The 21,125-nt window shown below is 34.9% G+C and overlaps 1 protein-coding gene across 2 annotated transcripts in view; it reads right to left on the reverse strand.

Moving 5' to 3' along the window:
- The window catches only part of LOC149797965 (uncharacterized), an 85,352-nt gene that overhangs the window by 56,178 nt on the left and 8,049 nt on the right, over window positions 1–21,125 (reverse strand). For both annotated transcript variants that reach the window (XM_089963048.1, XM_089963047.1), the window contains exon 2: window positions 6,223–10,250. In XM_089963048.1, coding sequence (XP_089819174.1) covers window positions 6,223–10,210 — 3,988 coding nt within the window. In that variant the 5' untranslated portion in view covers window positions 10,211–10,250. The remainder of the gene's footprint in view (window positions 1–6,222; window positions 10,251–21,125) is intronic.

Below are 21,125 nucleotides of genomic sequence, written 5' to 3' on the forward strand. Positions count from 1 at the left end.
GAAAAGTAGTGTAATTGCAGCAATGCATCATGGTACTGACCTGAGGCATTTCAGCTGCTTTATTTTATAAACGCATTTTTACAGTACATAAAATCATCCAATAATTGTACATATCAATTTCAGAACAAAATTTAGTGGCTGAAAATATATGCAATAACTTTGGTAAGACATTTACATTCCATTACAGTGATGTGCCAGCATCCACATATATTCTTTCTATTCAGTCAAAATATTCTTTCTATTCAGTCAAAATCATTTATGATAATAACAGAACTTCTCAGCTAATATCGATATTTACATGTGTTAGTGTCTTGCAGTGTAACATGACACAAATTGTGTACCTTGCATGATGACATAAGGTAATACACTGCAGTATAAAACAGCTGTGTCATTATTTGCATCATTCACTGCAGTTAGTGATACTATGGTGACTCTCTAACTGGAATTACTAGAGGTAAAAATTATAACTCCCTGAAAAACAATATTCTCCTTGCTGGAAGCAGCTTATAGTATAATGTTACAAACTGGCTGTATAATTTTCGTCAGGGCTTGTATTTTGAAACATGCTGGAGAACTGTGAATAATTCTCCTGATAGTGTTGTGAAGAGTTATTCGCTGTCCTCAAATATTTATGACATTGTCATTTACAGCACATGATGTCATACTGTATACCAAAATGGCAGAACCTGTAAGCATATCAGTACATGTATTTGTGCAAGGCAACTGTCATGAAATCTGGGATAAAATCGAGAAGTTCACTCTGAAAACATCTGGAAATCTTTGACTTTAACAATTAAATTGGGAAGAGTAATGGATGAATCTCCACAAGGCAATTTAAGGAGTGCAGTGGCATGCGACAATGCCTGTGCTCCTCAAAACACAAGCCCTGTTTCATATCTATATTAAGACACATTAAGGATCTTTTATTTGCGTATACAACCAGGCAAGTATACACTAATATGAATAACAGCAGCATCACACACATCTTTATCAAGTCAACTCGTCCTTTTACACACACATATAAACATATACCAAATTAGAAAAGAAATAATTACTGATAGAAGCAATGAAGCTTATTGACAAGCACTTAAATCCACATCTCTTTCCAATGCTTATGTTGTTTGTGCTTTTTACAATACATGTACATAGAGCAATCTTTTTCTGCATATTGAACAGCAGCAGCAGGCTTAACAAAAGGATATAATGCACTATATATATATATATATATATATATATATATATATATATATATATATATATATATATATATATATATATATGGGTAATTTCCTGGATTATACCATACATTTTTTTCTATCTGATAAATTCTAAATAACAGTTGCCCATAGCATTAGCTTAGTCTACAACCTCACCCAAGGACTGTACTTGTACAAAAGCTTACAACCAACACCTGAATCTACAGCCTTACAAGTTCACATAAAATATCAGTGGCTGAAATATAACAGTACTAGCACTAAAGAATCCACTCATTCACCCATTTTGGCCATACTAGAGGTATGATTAGCACAATTTTCATTTAGGACTAACAAGATATCGTAAGAAAACCCCATCACAATATGACCATCCATTCTGGTGTGCTGATAAGATACTGATATTCAAGATGGCCACTGAAACATTGAAGTGGGTAACTGTCCCCTGGCTTGCTCAAGGTGCAACAATGAATGAAATTTTACTTCAACATTATTTCAACAGAACTACAATGATATATATGCTCCACTACATGGAATCATTTAATGGGGAAAATCTGATTAATCAGTGATTGTGTCCAGTATTTGCACAATTTCAAGAATCTTAACAAAATGCAGGTATATAATATTTCCAATTTTCTTCTCATATGAATTAACAGTTTCAGTTGCATCTCATCAGTATTAGTGAAAAGTCAGAAATTAAGTTTGTCTCAAACTTACTCAATTGTCAAGGATGTGAATGAATAAAATATGGTGACATGTTTATAGGATGATTAAATATTGAGTGCTGTTATGCATACAACATTGAAAGTTACACAAGTTTTCAACAGCAATGTTGTGTTTAAACTTTAAGATAAAACATAATTTCTGACTTTGGTACAGCATCATGAAACAAAACTGAAGCTCATATAACAATTACAGTAAGGTAAAAGGCGTGATTCGCTGCAAAATGTCAAGCTTCTTATCCATTATGCAGGCACAGTGGAACAGTGATCAGCAAGCTGGATTTGCCACTATAAGGGTTCATCTTTCAAAACCTGCCCAGATCAATCATGGTCAGCTGCCACGGTGTAATGTGTTGATATGCTTGTTAAACACCAATCAATCATTCTTATTACTGTCTATGTACATGTAGACTTGACTGAGACTACAATATTAAAAAAAAAAAATCAGTTTTAGTTGAGACTAGTGTTTTTAAGATACTTAAAACCTGCATAACTTACTTGCTGCTCACGAAGATTAGAAGGGGAGCAAGGAAATTGGAGCCAAGTACATTTCCCACGGACATACTGAGGCAGATGACCCTGACTGGCCTAAGTGGGTATCAAATCAGCAACCCTTTGATGAGGAGTTCAATGCTCTACCACCTGAGCTATTGTGCCTCCCCATTACCCAGGCTGACTCTCCCATTTACACTGTGTACATGATCCCATGAAATGGAATAATTGCAATAAATAGGGATGCATATTTGTGATATTGGCTGTAGCTCTTGTACATCTACTTCCAGACTGACACAAAAGGGGGGCAAAGGTTATTAGTGAAGTCCACCTACCATTAGGACAGGCCCTGCCCACTTCACACCTGCCATCAACCATATACAGTATTCCTGGGCAGGTAAAACATGCAAATCAGCTGAACAAACATTTGTTTTCAACTGAACAAAACATCTGAATTACTGCATTTAACAGAATTCAAGATCATTTTTGAAGGGCATGAATTGCTTGTACCATATTTATGCTGTATGGCAAACTTTGTATGAAATATTTGTATAGTACAGTGTACCTACATTTATAAATAAAGAAATTTATCTTAGTAATCAGTATTCTTGACCTTTGGAAATGCACCACAGTACAGATAGTGCATGTAGTCTTATATCAAATTTTTACTAGCATTATTCTGTACTTGCAAAATGCTGATATCTACTATATTTACTGGTTTAGGAGTCCAACTGTAAAAGACACTGACTCTCATCTGCCATCACATAATGTCCAGAAGCTCTGGGCCTTTGCAGTTGGACTTAATTTATAAGTGAATATAGACAGTACTGGTTGTTAGTCAAGTATCACCACTTTTCCACTCATCAATAGTTGTATCAATGTGTGTGTGAGAAGTAATCAAAATTATAAAAGTGTGATCACAAGAGCAGCAAGAACAAATGGTCAATTATGATTTTCCATATCAGTAACTGACTACATAAGATCTACACTCACATATATGTCCAACAGCAAATAACACAGACCCTGATCTTCCATTGCATAATGATCCAGTAGATCAGGGTGTATGCTGTTTGTTCTACTGATATACTGTATAGACCCAGATCTGCTGGCACATTATGTAATGGCATATATAGGTCTCTTTGGTTTTTGTAGCTGGCCCCAACATTAAAGAGAGTACACATGGTATGATTTCAAGTTTTAGAGAGACAATCTTCCAGGATATATAAAATGTGTGATAATTAGCGTAAAGTAAAATAGCCTTTTGTTGTAAGTGCCAATACTGATTCTGTTTAATATAGCATAAGTGAAATAAACACTGCTGATGACAAATGTTCCAGTATACTGACACCAGAGGATACAGGCAACATTTAAACTATAATGAAGTATTAAAACATGAAATTATTCATGACGATTATTTAAAAAAAATATTTTTATTTATTATCAATCAGTCTGGAGACCAATACAAATTGGTTGCTTTTGTTGCTATTGGAAACAGTGGCAGGAAATGAAACATAGAAATATCTACATTGATTACATCAGTAACAAAATGGGCATGTTTATTTGCACAAAGCTAAAAGAAATAGCAGTAGTAGTTGTGGTGGCAATTCCAGTCAGTACTAGTAGCAGTGGTGCTGGTGTGTAGCAGCAGTAATAGCAGCCATTCTAATAGTCATATGACAATAAGTATAGAAACATAACTGCAACCGAGTACTGGTGATAGCTGCAGCAGCAACAGCAGTTATGTGCAGTAGCAATGTTACTGAATATCATCACTCAATCTATAAAAAAAAAAACAATTAACAAATACAAGTACATAGGAAACAAGGTGTTTACTTATAAAACCAAACCACCCCACAGACAGTGTACATTTGGGGTACGCTATATAATGTATAGACATTATGGAAATCTGATGCCAAGGCAATGGGAGTTAAATGCCATGCACAGACATGAAGTGAAAGGAATCTCAACAGGATTTGAACATTTTAATCATTCGTTTATATTTAAACAAATAACTAAGCCACCATAGTGGCAGGAAATATTAGTGCCATACATTACTCATGAAAAGTTTCATCAGAAAGGGGTTGAAATAAAGTCTGACCAGTAACAGGGTCAAAAGATACAGACAATGTAATAAAAGTAGTCCTTCAAATGCACTGATACTATACTGGGTCAAACAAATTTCCAATAAGTCCAGACAGAACTATTCCTATCTTTTAACTGCTGAGTGTGAAAACCATCTCTGATATTCTTCAGTGATAAGATTTGCCAATTTACTGCAGTGTTGGACAGAATTAATGTCAAATTGACACAATTTTCATTTAGGATCAAGCACACATCATTTGCAGTCTTTTGGTGAAAATGCCCATGTTAATAAGAGTATCCAATCAGGTGGAGCAGTGACACCAAGATTTTCAAGACAGCGGTCATGGCAGCCATACTGGATGTACCAACATCACTATTTTCATTTAGAACCATAAAAAGTCTACTAGTGAAATCACATGTTGATAAAACCATTCATTTTTGAAAAACTGATGTAAAAATATTGTCAAGAGTGCCATATTTATAGTCAATCTGCATCTACTTGTTCATATAACCATCTACTCTGAAGGAATAATGATGACAAGATTTTTCAAGATGGCTGCTATTATAGCCGTACTGGACGTCTGAGTGGCATTGTGTTCATTTAGGACTTACTTGTGATAACAGATGATAAAGACAATCCTATAAGCTACAACCAGTCAAACAAAATATGGATGAAAATTAAAATCCAACAGATGCAAGAAAATTAGGTCAGTCACCTATTTTTGTTATGGTTATTTTCCCAGATATATGTTTACATTTTCATTTGTGTAGATCACAACTGCCTAGTTTTGTGTAGTCCAGCTTATGACTCTTACAATAAATCTATATACATGTACCTATTTTTATAAATTTCGGTGAAATAAAGTCCAGAATGCATGTATAGTATGCAAAGAATGGATAGCTGATAGTACAAAAGTCACTTAAATGCAAAAATTAGGTCACAAGTACAAACTGTAAAGAAATCAGCAAACTGCTATATCCCCCTCTCAATTTCATTGGCAAGGCAATAATAAATAATATTGTCATCATGCAAGCAAAGTAAAACATCTTGCTTTCAGTATGTTCTAAATTATTTGCTTATACAGTCAGCCATTCATGTTACCTGGACAATTTGTCTTCATAAAAAAAAATATACAAGATTTGTACATATGATTATTGTTCCCGATGTCAGTTTGTTTTATATGTTCATAATCATATGTACAAGAACATTTCTATTTCAGGTCAACAGAACTGACATGAAGACTGGATATGAAATTAAGCACTAACATATTAACTTTGCATTAAAGAATATCTCATGTAAAGCTCAGGAAATTCCTATTAACATGGGTGAAATTCTAGTTTGGGGGGGGGGGATCAAAGTCAAAGGGATATCTTTATATACTGCACGATAGATATTAAAAAGTTGAGGAATGGGGTGGGCAAATTCCAGACTGATAAACACAGCATTAGTTTTAAAAAATCTTTCAAAAGTAAACCCTGATACAATACTTATATTGTCTTCAAATTTCAAGTGCATGGTTAAGATTTATCATGGGAGGGGACAAAAGCTTGGGGTTAAAAAAAAGAGCCAAGTCTAACACTTGCAGTCTAACCATCTGACAAAAAAAATACTATAAAAGCATCAATGTTACTTCATAAATAAAATGGCACATGGATTTACATAAAAAGTTCATAATAAATATTCATAATACAAGGCCAAGCCAATACAAACTCACCTGGTTTACCACAGGATTTGCTGGATGTTGAGCTTGGTCTGGAATCAGAAGTCGAAACTTCTTTATCAAACTGGTCCTTTCTCACCTCCTTCAATTTATACTCATAAGTCTCCCCATCTGCAGTTTCCTGTTCACTGTAGGCATCTGTACTTTCTTCTATGTCCTCTGTTCCTCCTGGAATGTTCATGCAATCCCCCTCAACTGCCTTCTCCTCCTCTTCAAGCTTCCTCTTGACAGGATGACCTTTTGTTTTAGATTCCTTTCTTCTGGCTCTGCCAGAGACAAGCAACACATTGTCCAGTGCTGACACTGCTGCTAAAGCCATGCTCTGAGTAAGCCGAGGAAACAAGAGAAGATCTCTTTGCAGCTCTGGTTCTTGTTCATCATTTGTCTCTCGCTCTCTCCTGGCAGTGCGCTGAGCAATAGTCTGTGAACCCAACTTCTTCAAAATGAACTCATCCTCTGTACTCAGCTTCATTACCTTAACAAACTTTTTCCTTCTGTCATATTTGTGTTGAGCAAAGAATCTCACACTGTAAGGCAGTTTTTCTTGGTCATTCTCTTGTGCGATATTTTCCTGTGCTACAACAGAAGAAACACTGCTTGATAAAGAATCATCGCCAGATCCTTCAAAACCAACCCCATGGCTGACCTTAGCTTTTGGATCACCACGTGACATTCCCTTCCTTTTTGTGAATGCAAAGTACTTGCGCCTTTTCTTTTTCAATTCAAGACCAATTTTTCTGGCATTACTAGGGTCTAACTTTTTCACCAGCTTCTCCTCTGTTTTCCAGTGCAGCTTCCCAGATTCTGTAAAACTCAGGCCAGTGGCACTTTGCAGTTCTTCCACATTGGAAAACTTATTTTTCCAGCCTTTGATTTTCGTAATATCTGAAGTCTTGGTTGGGGACTTAATCATTACCTGATGTGGAATTGTCATCTCTTTTGCTTCCAAAATAAATTCCAGTTCTCTCCTAAAAATGCGTTTATATTTCTCTGCACATTTATGCATTCCTCTAAGATTTCCTTTCATGTCTTCCTCCATTTTCAACTCAGTGATTTTAGAAGAACTTCCAAGAGTTTTTGCCTTTTCCTTTAGCCTGTTGATTCGACTAACACCTAGCATAGTTTGCTCTGATGTGGCCCACTGAACCTTCCTCTCCACCTCAAGATGAGCATTCAATGCATTCTGAGTTGGGAAAGATATGAAAAGGAGACCATTTACCTCATCAAAATCTGGCTCTGACTCCATAATCTCCTTTTCAAACCTTGGATTAAAAACTTTGTTTTCAGAGCCTCCTTCTGAATGCTCCTTGTCACTTGGGTCATTGTTTACTTCAAGTGTAGGTGGCTCATTTGGGTCCTTCTTAACTGATGCCAGAGGCTTTCCTCTGACTGCACTTAAATATTTTTCTAATTTATCACTCACAAAGGCTGACATTTTAGTACTGTCAGGCAGTTCCACATTTTTTAGGACAGTCATTGGTAAAGGTTCAACAGTTTCTCTTTTAGTGGATTTTCTTGGAACCGGTCTTCTGAACACTGCAGAGGTCGAAGATCCATCACTTTCTTTACTGGGTGTATTCTTTTCACTTCCCCTGTCTGAATTAGAGTCTACAAGGTGTTTGTTATCTAAAATGCTATTATCCTTGGAAGCTCTTTCCTGAGTTCCATCACTTGATTTTTCTCCTTTGGTTGGTGACTTTTGGCTGATGTCTGAAGATTTGATTGGTGAACTATGAATTTGTAACTGATCTTTTTCTGAAGAATTATTTACTTCACTAATACCTTTTGAATCATGTTTCTCTTCTGAACCAGACATTTCAAAGAGATCAAAAATATTTCTTGGTTTCTTTGATTCCCATTCAGATTCCTTGAAGTCAAGATCTGCTTCTATCAATGAAAATGATTCTACCTGGCCATCCATTTCACCATCTGCTGATGAAATTTTATTTGTAATGGTTTTTGCTAAAGACAAATCTTTGGATTCCCCAGTCCTTCCTGGCATATCATCTGGAGAAAGCTGCTCCTCATTACTGGAAAAGGTTTCTGCAACTTTTCTTTTATCAAGTTTTGCTGCATTTTTAGGCTTTCCTTCAGTTTCTTTCGCATTATCACTGCCTTGTACCTCATCTATAACATTCACACTTCTCTGAATACCAAACAGCTCTTTCTGGGAATCTAGCATAAACTCATCACCTAATTCATCACCGCATTTATCATTTCTTTGTATGCCTCTACCTTTATCACTGGCACTATCACTATTAGTTTCTTCACCATCACCTTCGCTGTCTTTTTCATCACTTTCACTGTCACTATCACAAGCCAATCCAGCTCCAAACAATGGAGTTAAAACTTCAAACATTGAAGTCACTGTATTCACAGTTTCTATGCTACCACTAACTTTGGCTATGAGTTTATTTAGACCCAAGTTGCAACAGCTTGTTTCCGAGTCCTTGATCTCCACTGAAGAAGAAGGCACATGCTCTTTCAAAGAACATTTTGATTTGGGAATGTTTTCACTGGTTGATTTTTTATCACTGGTCAATATTTCCTTCTTTGAATCTGGTTCAAAAGCGAGATTTCTAACAGCATGTGAAACTTGATTGGCACTGATGCAACTATCATTTGACTCACTTTCTGTACCGGAAGATTTCATTTTCATCTCTGGACCTCTTTCATCTATATAACTGTCAGATTTAGAACTAGAGTTGGGGATCTTGTTTGGGGACTTAGGTTTTGGCAAAACTTTTCGAGGTGAATCACGTTTCCTGGGGGAGTCCCATGGAAAAAGAATCATATTATCTGTGTATCTTGCATTTGGTGAGCGAATTCTTCGCTGTGCTCTTAGCTGAGGTGTCTCATCTTCAGAAGAACTTTCAGGATGATGAGAAAAGGGTGTTCTGAACTGGTCATTCTCATTAAATTTGGTAAGACTCGGATAATCACCTGCCCCTGATATTGTGATTTTTTGAACCTGTTTTGGGCTTTCACTACTGCAAGACATATGAGATGCCTGATTTCTGGGTGAGAGTTTTTCTTTATTATTTGAGCTAGGTGAGGATTTAAGTGCACTTAATTTGGGACTATTTGAAACTGTTGGCTTGTCTGGAACTTGTAATGGGTTGGGACTAGACTTGTGGCGTTCCTGAAGTGGTGACCCTTTCTCGTGCGAGGAAGTTCTCTTGCATGTCATTTCCGATGGTTTTAAGTTCTTGATGATGGATACAAGTTTTTTAGAACCTTCAAGTCCTATACTGGAGGATAACTTTGAACCTTGTTTACTGGGATGTTCTTGTTTAGATTCCACACCCTTCAGCTCATTCTCTGACTGACTAGTTTTGCCAGCCTCTTTCTCTATCTTGGAAGATTTTTTTGCCCTGAGTGATCTTGGAGAAGTGGTTTCTGCCAGAGGGGATACTTTTGGGAATATATTTCTGGAAGAGCTACGGAGTCCCTTTGGACTGTATGACATTTTATACACAGGGTCGTCAAGCACGTCAGAGAGGAAAATCACAGGTTTCTTCCAATTCTTCTTAATATATGCTTCAAGTTCATCACCTACTTTGAAGGTAGTTCTATTCTCCTCCTTTGTATCACTGTCCAATGCCTGTTCCTCCTCAGAATCTGAATTGATTTCCACCACAAGTTCCTTTTCTGCATAAAGTGACTTTTGGACATATGCTAATGGACTGGAAAATTGCGCTTGGGAACTAGATTTGACATAAGTAGATGGATCCGACAAGAAAGAAGAACAGACAACAACTTCTGGACCTTTCTCTTGATCTTTGAAAATAGCACTATTCCTTATCACTTCTCTCACATCAGCAAGTTGCTCTCTCACTTCATAAAACTGTGCACTTGGCAATGACTTTCGTGCAGTATGTTTATGATGAAAAGTTCCATTTGACTTTAAACGAAAATAGTTGTAGTGCTTCTTTTTGGCCTTGGAAATGCTGTCAAGAACATTTTTTTTAGTCCTGGCCATACTTCATACCCCAGACACGTTTTCACCCTGGTTGCCTGAACTGTGAAGGAAAAACAAAATGTCAATCTCTGCAATCTATACATACAGTACAATGAAAGTATATTTACTATTTTTTCTTTCAGCCATACGTAGCAGACATAGACTTGCAACATTCAGCATCATGTAACTTACAGATGCTTCAAGTATACAGTAAAACCTGTTTTAAGAGACCGCCCCTTCTGCCAACAAAATAAAACCAGTCTCTCAAGACAGGTGGTCTCTCGTAATAGGTTTGTACACAAAGACCAGTTTCCAAGGTCCAGTTTCAGAACAATTTAAAGAAAAATAACCAAAAACACTGTACATATATTCTATTTTGTACTAATAGTTGCTGCTAAAATATTGTATGCATTCATCTGAAAACAAAATTATATCACAATAAAGATAAACATCTATCATTAAACATGAAATCATATTAACATTTTAAGATCAGTGTACATGAATTAGCATATGAAATCATTTCTGATTTACTCCTTTTCCTTTGTAACGCCCTAAATTTGTTTTATCGACATTTAAAATTCTATTTTGCAAGTGGTCTGCCCTTTTTCACTTCTTTAAGCTACAATAATTATCTTCTCCAGCCTTTAAATTTGTCCTCTTAGTTGGAGGTTCTTCCATTATTTTTAAGGTACTAGGTGGTAAAGTGTTCAATTGTAATATCTACTGTAAAGACGGTTTTGAGAAGGATCTGGGAAAATATGACAAATCTACATACAGTACATGCATTTCATATAGAATAATTAATAAAATAAAAAGAAACAGTTATCTCATCCAGAAACAAAATTACTTATTCAGAGACAAAAGTCAACGGCTTAATTCAAAGAAGACATACAGGGATTAACTCTATAAAAAAGTGAGCAACCCAGTAACACTATCCTGAAGAGACAACAGCCTGGTGACTAGGATGTAATCACTGTAACATGGAATGGAGGGGGGACAACAAACATCACAAGCCTTTAACACTATCAATCGAATCCCTTGAAGGATTCTCACATGCTGATTTAATAGACAATTACCTTATTTACCCCCAGGCAATACAGATTAACTCTAAAGACATACACTATATTCAACCACTACTGTAATTTTGGCACTACAATGGCAATTTTACAACATGTACATTAGCCTGGTTTATGGACTGCACCATCTGTCACTATATGCATACTCTGCCAAGACTTCATGGTCGCGGGTCGCATTCAGCAGGTGGTCACTCACGCCAGAGCATTTATATAATACAATTGATCAGTGCATTATGATTGCAGTCAGAAATGACAGGTGGTTGCTCATAAGTTTTTACTGAATTTGGCAGCAAGCTACACTATGCTGTAGATGTTAGATTGTGAATAAGATGACAAGTAACCTGCTGTGGAAGGATCTTGAAAGACGGAGTAAAATACTCAAGATTGTCTGCAATTATCATGTACAATATAAGTCAAAATAAGTGCATGTTATGTTCAGTGTAATTTAGCTATACCAGGTATGCCCTGATCTAGCAAGTGTAGTTAAATACTTCTAACAGAACTTCATAAGCATAGGTCACTGCATCTGCAAAACTCGAAAGCAGCATAAGTGCAGCATGACTAATACATGTACTTCATGTGTATTTCAAGATCATGTTCATAAAAATCAAACTGCATCAAGCTGCAAGATGGTGTGCGCAAGATACATTAATGAGGTGCAACTGCACATGCTCATGTAGACCAATTTTTACTGTAGTTCAACAATGCCTCTCTCTGGCACTATGGCAGTGATCATTCTAGAAAAGGAGAAAGTGTGGCCAAATGGCCCCTACCAGATTAGACTTGGGGTCATTTTTACACACACACACCCAAAAAAAACAAGATCACAAATATCCTTACATGTAAGAAAGTCAAACATAATTTTCACTGGCACTTACACCATGGATTTATTCATTCTTGTTTACTTTTCCAGCATTATATGCTCTGAATTAGTCATTGTAGAGTCACAGTACAGCAAGCAGAAAAAAAAACATCCCATCTCCTTGTGATCATTACTAATCTCCCACTGCACGCCTTGTGCACTGTAATTTTGAATTCCTTAAACTCTGTTAACAATTCCCCACTAAAATTAAATTCAGATATTAGAGTCAACATTTTATCTCAATGTACAATACTTCAGAAATAAATGCAGTAGAGATTTGTTGAAGATTCCATCTTTTCTTTTTTTATAGTTTCTATTAACAATCAGTGACTAAGTGCTCTAGATTTGGTGCCCAAGCTGATCAAAATCAGGAAGACACTTTTCACAGACAATGCTTCTTGGGCACAAAGCATGTTCTATACAGTAAGACTGGATGCATTCAATTCTGTATAAAATCAACATTAACGATATTTTTTTTTCTTGCACCAAAAAAAAACAGCAGCTGCCTTTGCCAAGATGTTAAATTGACATTATTATGAATTCCTCACTGTGCATCTATCAAGTATGGCATTTTCCTGACACAGATGGATCATACAAGCCTAACATTTTACAAGTGCTCAATCTTTTATAATTCTAACAACTGAAGAATCTACATGCATATTGGCTGTTACTTCCAAGTGACCACTACATGAAAATATTATCAGCTTTTAAAACAGACCAGAAACTATAAATACATAAAAACAGGTAAAATAAAATTGGAAAAAATCTTAGCTTTGTCAAGGCAAAAGACATGATAAATTATTTTCATATATGTGGTTATTACCGCACACTGAAGAGTACTCTGAATACATGCAATACCAATTTTGGATCAACTGTATTATCTGTATCATAATGAAGCAAAACAGTACATCATTAAAGTGCTGACAATGACTGTACTTGCATGCCGTTTCCAAAAGTTAGTCACTTTAGCATGTCTATTGTCTTGACAAAGTAAAATTTTGTGGTGATCATTTCATTATTTTTTTTTTAAATTTACTTCGATGGTCTCCAAATCATTATTTTTTGTTCACTTTGTAAAACTGGATTTGAGTGAAAGCTCTATCAAACAGGTATTGTAAAATTTGTAAGGAGCTTATATACACTGCACAAAGGTAAAATAGAAAAGCTATTTCAGCAATGTTTAAATAATGCAAATTATTTTCAATGGAAACATCTGCAGATTCAGTATTGTATGCCTCAGATGCTGATTCTGGATGCTTGACTATGTATTTTTAATTAATTTAATAACTGAGCCCCATGCAACTAGGGTATACTAGAAGCTCTATTCAATCAATCACTAGCAGACAATCTGAGACACAAACCCACAATGATCATAGTGAAACTCCTCAACCGAAACCTAACTACATTGGAATTCCCTGAAGAAAAAAGTAATTTTTTGTCCCGAAATACACCTTTTTAAATACAAGTTTCTTCCCAGTAAACCAAAACCCCATAACTTTGAATACTGAAAACAATTTTGATCCCAAATTTCAATTTTACACTGCCCCTCTGCCACCACAAAATGAAACTCAATTAAAACTGTATGCATTTTGGCTGCTAATAACCTGAAAGAAGCTGGAATAGAATAATTACCGTTACAAGTACTATAGTAGGCCAAGCCGTGTGACAAGAGACACGGATACTGTTCCAAGGGCACGCAAAGTTAAAACAATATTTGACTAGGCAGCTGACACAAATTTGGGCTGACAATAGACTAATATGAAGTCTTTGCATCATAAAATGAGCCAGCTTTCAAAGCAAAAAATATTAAAACATAATGCATTTAAGAAAGATTATGTTTATCTGTTTATTATCTAATCGTGATTGTTGCTATTCATGTGTACACATGACCAACAAAACATTATTTTGTTTGTTTTGGGTTTTTTCTTCTGTTTTTCTTTACAAATTAAAGACAAGAGCTATAATAACCGGCCCAGTGGCCTCATGTTTGATACTTTGTTGTTGGAGTCCAACAAAACAGTATTCTGAAGGTCAGATTTACTAAAAGGATTTTCAATAGAGTGACATTTGTCTGTTCACATGTCAATATGTCAGAACCGCTCAACACTGTAGGATGGAAATATTCTTAAATGATAAAACTAGTCAGATCAACGAGTATAAATCTGTCACAAAACCTGCACTGACAAAGCATGGGGAAAGTTTTTATAACACCTACCATTTCAGATATTCTGGAGAAAATAGAATTTTACACAATGAATTTAAAAGCAACATTGATATAAGCAAGCAGTTTAAAAAATGTCTGCAACTATGACAAACTGAATTATCTTATGTGACAATGCTTTAGCCAAGCAAGGACTAAAAATATTCCAATTTCAGACACTACAGCATATAATCTCTTTCTCACTCCACGTGTAGAAAAGACTTTTCTTTCACTCTGCAAAAACTTAACCAAACACCTCACAATTTAGAAAATATATACATTTACATTAAATACAAAGCCTATCACATCATTTCTGATTGTTAAAACTATCTATGATATTCTTGAGGTACACAATTTTCAAATTAGCCTATGTGGTGGCCACATTGGATTTAAGACCCATTCAGGAGGAATAGCGATAACATTTTCATGATGGTTGCGGCAGCCATACTGGATACCCATGAAGAACCATTTTTATTTAGGACCATCTAGGCATCACAAGTGAAAATGCCATGCCATGCCATGTCTTTCTGTTTAGTAAACATAAGAGATGACATTTAGAGAATAAAGATCATTGTTTCACTGTATATAAGACACTGTAGTATTGAAGCAGATGCAGTATACTGACTCAAACCTAAAACTGAACTGCAAATATCAAAAAGTGTTCAGGCAAAAATCTTGCAACATCTCAAGCAAATATCTACTATTATTAAGTTAATGATCAACAGTGCATCATTTGGTCAATGGCACCATGGTTGCTGAGTAATCTAAGGGGCTTGCCCTGACAGTTCACTCACATCACTTCTCTGCACAAGTTCAAGTCTTGGCTCAACCAATGTGGGAATGTGAGAAAGTTTCTCAGCTTCCCATGGGTCCTTTGTTCTTCATGGGTTCTTCAACCACCAAATATTCCAGCTGCCATGTACAGTCTGGCACATGCTGAAAAATGGCAGTAAACCCCCATAAAAATCTAACTATTCTTTAATTATTGCCTTATGGCAAAATGTGATAATGATACTGTATAAGAAACTGTTTGGTGTTTGACAATTTTAATAATTCATATGATCTCTGTAACAAGCAAATCTTTATTTATACACTAGTAGATCAACATACAGTATGGCCAATAAAATATGTAAGATATTTCACAAAAACACCTAATTATGTGAATAATCTGGTCAGATTAAAAAATGGCCACTAGAATCTCAGACACAAACATTTGGAAACAATACCAAACACAATGGCCAAACAGTATTGCAAGCTTTCTTTTAAATCTGAATGCCCTCTAAGTCTCAAGCAGTATGTTCAAAAACAAATCCCTAAAATCAGCAGGTTAATTCAAACATGGTCAGGGCCTCAGTGTAAATGTGCTCTATTTTGTTTCATTTCATGATCAGTGGTGTATCAACTTAAAATCCTGCTTCCCTTACTGATTTATTTACTTAGGTTTTAGTTGCACAACCTCAGGTTTAATCTTCCAACTTACCATGAAAATACTCACCAAGTCATGGTCTTCTGTCACAAATTTTGTATCACTATTCAGCAAGTTTAAAGGAAGATGAACCATTAACCCCAAAAATTTGTTTTTTATTGCTCTGGTTTTAAAATTAGGATAGGTATGTATTTTTTTTAAACCCTGGATGAAAATAGTGTTAGAGTTGGCAACAAAAAACAGGAACAGTTAGCTGGCCGGAAACATATTTTTGTTGGCCTTGTAGTTATGCGTGTCTTGAAATATAAAATGAAAGTAAAAACTCATAGCAAATAACCAAATAATTTATCAAATCCACTGAACAGTTTTAATGATATGGGCAAATATTTCATGTTGATTGCCTTGACCATAAAAGTCTTCATTATGACGTCACGAAGTCACATGCCATCTGTATATTGCTCTACCAATCAATGTGGGCATAAAGTTCATTCAGGGTTCCTGCCACAAAGTTAAAATATCATTCCAGACCAAAAAGTAAAAATTTCCAGACCAAAAACTAAGATCAGAATCTATATACTACAAATTTTCCCATTTGCAAAAGCACAGCCACATTACCGGTTTCCAAATAAGATGGGGGTGATGCTCTTACAAATAAGGCAACATCCTCCACTTTGGTCAAGTCAACTGTGGAAACAAAATTGAAAATTATCCTTTAGCAAAAGCTGAAAAGCAAAACTTTTATAAATATTGAATTTTGTTGTCATTATACACTAAATAAAATATTTCATCATAAGCCACTCCATTTCCTTTAATGAAAATATTTCCACAAAAAATGTTATGCTCTCAGAAAAGAAAATAAAAGTATGAGTGAGAAACAGTGTGTGATTTTTTTTCTCTCCCAAACTCTATCATACAGTACATGTATTGGGGTTTACAACTAAATCAACTTGTATAAAATTCAGAATTGTGGATAAAATCTGGGACCGTACATAACAAGGGAATTGGAAACTCCACAAAGCTAGCCGATATCATATTCTGTTTTTACAGGCAAATGAGGTTCCCCATCAGTCAGTTGAGCAGTAAAATCAAAGGCAATGCAGGGTCAATTTGCTCTCAGGCTAGGAACCTAACTGTGCAGATTGTAGGTTGCAATTTGCCAAAACAGCATTCTGTTCAAAAGAAATGTATATTTTTGACCTTTCAGGACTAGAAATAATATTAACTTTCTCATACCATTCTGATATATTTCATTTGTAATTCTCCAATATATGTAGTTACAAAGATAATAAATGTGAAAAGATCTCCTTTTGCTATAAAATGGAGTTTCAATTTTAAAGTATAAAATGGGTCCATGAAATAAATTTTAATTTAAAATTAGTAGCAATGCATTTATCAATGTACTGAAAGTATATATTTATCTACATTTTACTTGTGTATCTTGGATACAAATTTTGTGAACTTGTTTAGAAAACAGTCATAGTACATAATTTTTCATGCAAATTCAAAATTCATCTTTTGACACTAACTTGTTTCAAAAACACTGCTTAAATGAAAGGTGAACCAAAATGATGCAGTCACATATTTTGCCAGTAAAAAGATACCAATATTTCTTATGTTAAATACAGAAGCTGTGTGATTTCTTTAAATTAAATTATCTGGCCCACTCTACAAATCCAATGGTGACTTAATGCAGTATTGGGAAACCTCATTTGCATAACAATAAGGAATGGGTAATATTAGGTGGTCTAGGAAGGGGACTTCGTAAATTCCTGATTATTAGACTAAGAAATATGAGGCATTTTCAAAAACTTTAATACAATGAAACATTATTGAACTCAGAGACAGGTCTGTTATAATGTAGCTAACAATAGTTGCTGTAGCTATTGGGAGAGCATTACACTCATAATCCAAGGATTGTGGCTTTGAAATCAATGAACTAAACAAGACCAGGTCAACTTCCTATGTGTGTTCTTGGGAAAGCATTTAGCTTCCAGTTACCCAGTAATATATACCAGTAGCCAGTGAGTTAAAAGTGCCATAAAAACCAGCAAAAACAAATCATAAGACATACTTCTCCACTTTATAGGCTATGGGCCACCTTATTATTTGGTTCATAATAGTCATACAACACCACCTCTTTATCGCTATAGGCTATTTGCCACATTACGTGGTTCACAAAGTCACTATGTTATAGGCCACAAGCCATCTTATAAAGATGTATGGTACAAGAAAGATTGTGTAATTAAAAGGTATGTTGCAAATGAGATAATAGAAAACAAAAATGTGTCATTGTGTTATGTAAATCCCAGTAATAATTGACAGTCAAAAAATAATACCCTTGTCCTGTTTGGACAGGTGTCCTTTTTATGAACTGGTCTCCCAGGTGTGTTTGGTATTGCTTTGTGTCCTTAAGAATCAAAATTCTTTGGAGAATATCCAAAAAATTATCACCAAGTCATCAAAACACATGGTCCATAAACGTTTGAACAAATATAAAAATTAAGAAAAGTAACCAAAAAACACAAGAATCTTTGCCACCAGGGTCAGAAGATGATCTATTACTCATTTCTTCATAAAGGTATAGTGGTGGCACAAAATCTACAAAGTGCCAATAAACCCTTTTTTATGAACCAAATGTAAAAGTTAAGATTGTAACACCATTCTGATGGAGATGTTCCGATTGCTGATGAAACTTCTGTGAAATTTTCAATCAATACATGCATTACATTTTAATATTGCAAAATGTACACATATATAACTCTACTATTCATCCTGGCATGACAATTAACCTCCAATTAAAACTGTACTGACAACAGAACCTCTAATCTTCTCAAATTAAGATCACCAGTCTTGCACTCAAAATTAAGCACTGTTTATTACTTGTTCTGGCCAAGAAACATTTCCAGATCAACTTACGGGTAGCCCCTACAGGCAGCCCCAATCTGAAAAGTTATTTGAGTATTTGGGAATGGGTAACTATGGACCAGTCAGTATTGGACCATGCACTTCTTACATTTTTGAAAGGCTTATATGTAGTCAATGCCGATTTCCACTGAACAATATTTTTTGATAAAATTATGTTCTCTTTCAGAAATGAATAAGGCTGTCCAACCACACTAATGGAACTGGATAACAGTTCCCATGTAGATGCAATAATAATGGACCTGTCCAAAACCTTTGAAGTCTTCTACACTGCCCCATTGCTGAAATGATGAAAACTTATTAGTGATCAGAACTCTATAAAAACTTATTAGAAACTGAATGAGGTTCTCAAATAATAAAAGGGACAAATCCTCTCATTACAACACTGTCTTTCACATCCATAATGATCCAAATACAGTAGAACCTGTCTTGAAAGACCACCCATTCTGCCAAAAAATACATGGTTTCTCAAGAAAGGTGATATCTCATAAAAGGTCATAACACTATAATTAATATATCTGTGCATGGAGATCCTGGGCTCCCAAAACAGTCTCTCATAGCAGTGGTCTCTCAAAAGAGGTTTTACTGTTATCTCAAATCTATTTTACAAAATGGGCAAGAAACTTACAAACTGGTTTACTGACAAGCCAATGCCCAGAAATTCAAAGAAACCCTTCATGGAAAAAATGCAGAAAAACTGTTTAAGTTCACCACAAAAAAACCAAGAAATACCTTGTGGAAACTATGTGAAACTCCTCCTAGTAGATACTGGCTCTAAATTAAAGTTAAGCAACCACATATCTGTTGATAAAAAATGGTCAAAATGGAAAATAAACAGAACACATGCTTCAGCTTGACTATTATAAGTGCACATATGAAAAATAAGAAAAGCAAATTTTCCTACTTTACATAATAGTAACTTTAGATATATAGCAACAGAAGTATATAATACAGTTTACACAAAAACACCTACTAACTTGAATAATCTGGTCACATCTAAAATCTGCAAATCTATTCAGAGACACTAAAATGTGGCAGAAATACTAATGGAAAGGACAAGGTACAATAAGCTTTAGTTTAAACTGTATCACTCTAGAATCTCGAACAGCCTTCCATAACAGCTTAGAGCAAACACAGACTACAAAACATTCAGCAAGCCAATTTGGACATTATCTATCTGAGTCTCAATAAAAATGAGTTTTGTCTTATACTTTATTAGTGTTTAGTAGCAATCAGCTTTAAAGTTACCAATTTTTAATAAGTGCTCCAACTAAATGGTAATTTTGATTAATTATTTACCAAGGTCGAAATTCCAATTTTTAGCACTCTTATTTCCTGGTATCTTACTTAGTAAATATGGCCTTTATACATGCATTTTAATAATAAACTTGTCATATATATATTGTCTATATTTTCAAATGTATACTTTCATGGTGCGAAAAAATAAATAAAATGTGTACCTGCATGCTGAACATTCTTTTGTCTTTTAAGCAGCTGTTACTGTTGACAAAGTAATGTTTCTCATCTGTATGTTTTTACCATATTTGGTTTAGGTCGCATCTAAAAATACAGCTCATTTTTATGTTACCCAGACTATTGACATTAAATAAACTTTCTTATATCTTATAACAGTTCAACATGTACAAAGTATAAATGTACTATAAGTTAATGGTACCATTTATAAACAAGTTAAATTATTGCGGTTTTATGGTGTAATGTCATTTACAGTCACTGATGGCAGACAAAATCCAATGAACACTGTTAACGTTAGAAAGATGCTCCTTATAGTGATGATATATCTAATGGACTTTAATTGTGAATCTCTAAACATGTCCTTAATATGCAGGTTTTCTTTAAGTAGAAGTATTCTTCATTACTGTATATAACTTGTGAAACATGCAATCCATCTTATAATGAATGTCAGTTACTCAGGTACATTGAATCAACCAACTGAAATCCTTTATTTGTTTACACGAGAAGTGATTATCTGTATTTTTCATAACATATATACCATACATTAGAATCCGTCTTGAAAGACAACCCCTTCTGCCTAAAAATGATGGTCTCTCAAGACAGGTAGTCTCTCATGACATGTATTAACACTATATAACCAATAAATCTGTTCAAGGAGAACCAGGTCTCTCTAGACAGGTGGTCTTTCATAGCAGTGGTCTCACAAGACAGGTAGTACTGTATTAGTTATTTTTTCATGCATATAGATAATAATATTTTTATCATTTTCTCAGGTACCTAAAATTTCACAATGAAAAAGTTCTGTACTAAATGATACAGTATCAATAAATTATCTGTACTTTTTATGGGTTGACTGTATATGAAAACGATAATAACAATTACAGACAGAACAACAATTATCATCACTGGTACAGTCAGGCATGCACAGAAATGTATACATAATGTTGAAAAATCAAGACACCATGTTTTAAATTTCT

Source organism: Sinohyriopsis cumingii, chromosome 6 (assembly GCF_028554795.1).
Source record: "Sinohyriopsis cumingii isolate HCF-2022 chromosome 6, ASM2855479v2, whole genome shotgun sequence".
Classification (NCBI taxonomy): Eukaryota; Metazoa; Mollusca; class Bivalvia; order Unionida; family Unionidae; genus Sinohyriopsis; species Sinohyriopsis cumingii.